The 6,000-nt window shown below is 36.0% G+C and overlaps 1 protein-coding gene across 5 annotated transcripts in view; it reads right to left on the bottom strand.

The window, feature by feature from the left end:
* Positions 1 to 19: 19 nt before the first annotated feature.
* Positions 20 to 6,000, bottom strand: part of LOC149173760 (uncharacterized) — a 186,295-nt gene continuing 180,314 nt past the window's right edge. For all 5 annotated transcript variants that reach the window (XM_089424724.1, XM_089424726.1, XM_089424723.1 and 2 more), the window contains one exon: positions 20 to 266. In XM_089424724.1, coding sequence (XP_089280850.1) covers positions 207 to 266 — 60 coding nt within the window. In that variant the 3' untranslated portion in view covers positions 20 to 206. The remainder of the gene's footprint in view (positions 267 to 6,000) is intronic.

The following is a 6,000-nucleotide window of genomic DNA, read 5'->3' as shown; positions in this document are numbered from 1 at the left end:
TTCTATTAATCCGTCCCTTTGATGTCCTTGATTTCTTTTCAAATCCCGCTTTGTCTGATTGTTACCTCTATCATTGGCATAGCATCTGTCACAGGTGGGGTTTGTGTCAATACAGGGCGAATAAGTGCATGACCATTTGCCAGCTCCATAGAATTTGCAAGCTGTCCAGCAGCATGGTCGTCATCTCACGTTTTATTGATGTTGACTTATGAGTTGGAAGAAAAACCAGGCATCATGAATCCATCTTCATCATGCTGTGTCTCATGCTGCACCAATGAAAATATTTTGCTTCAAAAAAATATAGGTGACACTAGGCAGAATCGATTCAAGATTTAATCGCCCACATGCAAATCACAAACCACTTAAATCATGGGACCAGTGGAACAGAAGTAATGGAAGATTAAAAAATCCAAGGTTGACAGATGTAATTTTCTGAAAAAGCTTACTGTGCATTTGACCTTACTATCCTGGACAGGAATAACTTTGTTAAATGCACTGTATAATGAGATTTTCTTTCTTCACGCTAGCTTTGCTACTAAATTTTGGATTCCAAAGATTCAATTTTAATTGGAATTATTTTTTCAAAGCTTTTTATAACTCAATTGGATCTGGAATATAACAGCAATCATGGGATTCCAATAACAAGGATGAATTACAAGTCGCTATAACATGAAACTATAAACTATGTCAAATTATAATTTTCTAGATTAAAAATTCAAAGGTTTTTAGTATTATATTGCCAGCTGTTTTGAAATAAACGTCCATTGTCAATCTCATTAGAATAATATTCTCACAAATATTTAAATCATTTTTAGTGGATACTTGTAATGACCAAAGGTCGTATATGCAGCGGAAATATTAAAATACTTCGTAGACAAATACATCCATCGTACGACAGTAATTGTAAATTGTATATTGTATACAAAATTGATGTAGGATGAGTACAATTGAGAATGAAGGTCCTGTATATATAGCCAGGTAAGTACCCTTTCACGAACAAACATGTCTCTAAGACATGCCTTTTCATTATTAACTAACTAACTATTAGTTAATTTACTTATTATTTATTATTATATTTATATTATTATGATTATTATTTATTATCTAATTTTATCTATTTTTACATAATTTATGTTCATAACATTGCCTTCTCCTTCAAAAAGCTTTGTCCTCAAAGCTTACTGATGAAGGATCGGATCTCTTCTATCGTTCGGAATATCTTCTTGTTTCTGAGCTTTCATCTTTGTTGATACAAGACGATATGATGTTCTGAGCGATAGACAGAATTGTCGTACTGAAAATGGATCGGACCATCCTAGATTAATCTTCTGGGGAATCTTCTAATCCTTGGAGATGTGTGGTGAATAGTTATAGTATGACCGGATTGAGCTCACTTCAATATTCTTCGGAACATAAGTTTGATTAAGATTAAGTGATATAGATTTGTAGATTGATTAAGTTGTCTACTCCTGTGATTCGGATGTAGATAAGGAATTTTTCTTGTTTGAACTTCCTTAAACGTTTTTATGACAGTTTCCCGATTTCCTTCAGGGATTGTTGTTGTTGACTTGACTTCTGAATCCTCATTTGGGGTGTTTGTTGTTTGAACTGCAACCTCAGAGCACGTCTTTACTTCAGTATGATTTGGAATTGCCCGAACTGTGAGATTAGTGTGATAGATGTTTGTTTCTTCAGCGTGGGCTACTACATCTGGAGATTTTGATGCTTCCTTTGCGATAAGTTCTTCATATCTATTCTTCAACGATTTTTTTATCAGTCTTAAGTTTTTTTAATCTGGTTGAGAAGATTATGGTTATGTTTTTTAGATGTAAAAGTTCTTCTTTTTTTGAATCGTTGATCTTGTCACTATTATCCTTCTCTTGATCTTTGAATTTTTTAATTTGTTCTAATGATTTTTTGTTAAGTTCTTTTAAACATAAATTCTCCTCTTCTTTCTTTGATAGACTTTCGTTGAATTTTTTGTTAAAACTTTCTTTTTCTTGTTCTAACTTGTGCTTCTTAGTTTTACACTTTTTGACTTGTGCAAGAAGTTTCTCATTGTGGTTCCTTAGATGCAAAATTTCTTCATTGCATTCTGTTGATTTTACATGAAACCGCTCTGCGAGATCCTTATATTTCTTCTTTAAGGCTTGGTTCTTTTGTTGAAGTTTTACGATTTTTTCTTTTATATGTTTAATTTGTGTCTCAGTGTTATATTGATATTCTTCTAGAGTAAACAATCTTCGACATTTGGGACAAGGTATTGTGCGATTTTTATAAATCGATAAATACTGATCTTCTGCTCCACAAAATGGACATCTGATCCAAAATGTAGAGTTATGTATGGATTCCATAATTTCTCTGTTCATCTTCAAATTAGACTTCTTTCTTCAGTGATGAACTTTTTTTTGTGTTTGTTCGCTTAGCGTTTAAAGGTAACCCTTCTCTCTTATAATCTATAAAATATATTTCCACTTCTCTATTATAAAAAGCTAATATATATATATATATAACTTTAATCTTATATTTCATTATAATAACTACGATGGTGACTATCTGTATGATGGTGATTATCCTTTATGCACTTTAACATATAATCTCGTTTGATTTCTTAATAGAACCTTAAATTAATGGTTATGTACGGATTCGTACAGTCGTGTCTATCACAAAGTGTATTTGTACTCTTTCTAGCAACAATTATGTTACGTGACCTTTCTTAAGCACTTGAAGCAAGCACAGGTTTTGGTTTAATAAACCCACGCAACCAGCAACTTCAACAACGATGAACAACACAAACCCTGTGCGGTTTTCATACGGAATATGGACTGCTACACAGCGACAAGTAAATGGTAGTTCGGCAAGTCAGACGTGGTTGTGCTGGCGGATGTGACGGGAATGCAGAAATGGCAGTGGCATAGGATGGCGGTATGGCTTGTTTCAACTGTGTGAACGGGCTGAAAAATGAAACCACAGGTTGTATCTCTACTTGGGGTAGCCTCGTCACCAAATTCGACTAAGCTGCTGCAAATTACCGAAGGTTCAGATTTGAGTGGAACTGGCACTGTAACCCCGACGAAGGTTTATGCTAGGCTACGATGGAACAATGTTCGTGCTGGCGTGGAGTTGAATTCAACCGTGGAGATGGTGGTTGGATGTTTGCAGGCTGGCCCAATGCCTTCGGCTCTTAGGACAACGCAGCAGGGAGAGGAGTGGCAAACGCACAGGGAAGCTAGATTCGGTCAACGTCTCCAGTGGTGGTGGAGTTTTCCGCTGACAACAGGGGAGTGGAGATCCGACGACTGCTCAGAGGGTAGGCAGAGGCAGTGGTGTGGAAGGGCAGCAGTCGCTGCGTCCTGGATAGTGGTTCAACATTTGTGCGGTTTGCAGAGGTCACATTTGACATCGGTGAGGAGGCGGAGGTGGCCTCGGGTAATATATTTTTTATTTCGATTTCCTTTTTTTGTTTTTTTGTAATGCAATTTTAATTTTTTTTATTTTCTTATTATTTTTTTTTAAATACGATTTTTATGTCTAGTGTTTTGTTTTTTTTTATCCCTTTTTTAATATAATTTTTTTGTTTTTGTTTTTCCATTTTTTTTGTTAATATGGCCAAGGCCTAGTAGCGACTAGAAGAATGGAGAAGCTCCTTCGTAGCAAATGCTTGATTGACGACAACAAGGTTGTCGGGAGATTGATGGCCAAAGGCCTGTTGATCAGGCAATGTGGCTCTGATACCATTGTAACGACCAAAAGTCGTATACGCAGCAGAAATATTAAAATACTTGTAGACAAATACATCCATCAAGGACAGAATTGTAAATTGTATAATGTATGAAGAATTGATGTAGGATGAGTACAATTGAGAATGAGGGTCCTGTATATCTAGCCAAGTAAGTATCCTTTCACAAATAGGCATGTCTCTAAGACATGCGTTTTCATTATTTAGTAACTAACCATTAGTTAATTTACTTATTATTTATTATTATATTTATATTATTATGATTATTATTTATTATCTATTTTTACATAATTTATGTTCATAACAATACTATTCATTTTAGTTCAACGTGTATGGATCAGACATGCATAAGTATGTGAACTTAGGATAAGCATGCATTCAATAGGAAGAATGCAACTATTCATGGTTATCCATTTTGATAAGCTCTTGTATTACAAATAGTTAATTCAACTTGATAGAAGTCAGACAATTGTGGATCTGTGAATCAGATGCTCAGAATTTTCTCGTTTGTCAGTGAACATGTCCACATCAGAGAATTGCTCCTAGCAATGGGTTCATCCCTTCGGGTTTTTTCTATTCACTGTGTATTACTCTTTGGTGGCAGCATATTGGAGCTTCTACTCTTTTTTTGAAATCAAGATTTTTTGTTGCTGATATGGCTTTTTTGTGGCTTATTCTCTTTAAAGAACTTTGTTGGGTAGTTCGTGCAGAGCAGATCTCATTGGAAAATTTTGTCAAACACATTGCAGGTGGAGCAATTTAATTCAGAGATTTTGTCAAGCAATTCCACAAGGAAATTACATTGACAATTTGACATATTTCATCATTCATTTTTTTCATGCCAAGGGTTCTGAACCCGCTGAAATTCCCAACTGGAGGAGCATCTCTCAATGTTATTTGGATGCTCCCATGGGTGGCAAGCCATGGCCTCTACATGGCTGCCTGCCTGCACTTCTCACAAACTCTACTATCTACAACCATCATACAGTCCTTCCTAGTAGCCATCTCCTACAGTGGCTTTTGTATGCCTGTAACCTTGCAGGTTTTTGTTGGTTTTGCTGCACTTTTGCATTTTGGTTGCTTGTTCTCATATTTGTGGTGCATCTGCATTTTTGGCGGCATTGCTGGCTGGCAGCATTAAGCGACTTCAACAATATTTTTAGGGGCATCAGTTAATGTCCATCAGTGAACTGACAATGTTCATCAAGTATGTTTCAAGCCATTTGCTTTAGTTATGCAGCTCACAGTAATAAACTAGTTGCTTTGACATCACATTGCCCTCACATTGTTTCGTCTGTTTTTCTCAGCAATGCATTCAATTTGCAAGTTCTGAATTGTAACAATTGGGACTCAGCAAGCAATTTGTCTGAATTATGTCTTACAAAGTTTTAATTTGGAAATACCCATCTTATACTTTCAAGCATCCACATTGTTTCTACTAGTCTGGTTTCACAGCATCACTGCATTTGCGACACTTGCATTCATTCTTTCTTTCCCATTGGTTAGTGCCATTTGTCAATTTGTCCTCAGTATTTAGCCTACATTTATCTTCATCATGTAGGTTATTATATTTTTCAATTTGTGCTAGTCTCACTCTGTGTACATGAATATGTATGAATTTTGAAAAACTCCTTGTGGTTTTTGGTCCTAGCCTCCCTTTAAATAGCACTCGCCCAGTCTCTTTTCACAGCATAACTGCATTTGTGACGCTTGATTTCATTCTTTCTTTCCAATTGCTTAGAGTTGCTTGTCAGTTTGTCCTCAAGTTTAAACCCCTCTTTAGCCTCCATTTATCTTCATTGTGTAGTTTATTATATTTTTTCAATATGTGTTACTCTCACATATCTTGAATATGAATATGTATCAAAAATTCCTTTCCAGTTTCTGGTTCTAGCCACAGTTTAAAGAACACTCCCCCAGGAAAACCAACTCATATGAAATAGCAGCGTTACATGAGTGCAGCTGGCTGCAGAGATGAATACAGTAAGGGCCAGGACATGTTAAAGAACCTGTGCAGCAGTGCAGTAATTTCCCATTATCAAAGAGGTCGCCAAGAATTGGCTGTGCAAGGTATAGGTACAGCTGATGGGCTGATAGAAGAAACAAAACAGTGTGCACTGCCTTAATTCATGTATGCCTGCTGCAATCTACAGTCCCTTCAACCATATTTAGTTGTTGAATGTTCCTACTAGAAGCTTTGACTAAAAGCAAATATATTTACAAACCTGAACCAGAAATTAACACCAGTCAGCAGAATGTAA

The sequence above is a fragment of the Pinus tabuliformis genome, chromosome 4_2 (genome assembly GCF_031772625.1).
Source record: "Pinus tabuliformis cultivar Carrire ecotype Pingquan chromosome 4_2, CPIR1, whole genome shotgun sequence".
Lineage (NCBI taxonomy): Eukaryota > Viridiplantae > Streptophyta > Pinopsida > Pinales > Pinaceae > Pinus > Pinus tabuliformis.
This window is presented reverse-complemented; position numbering and strand designations above follow the sequence as displayed.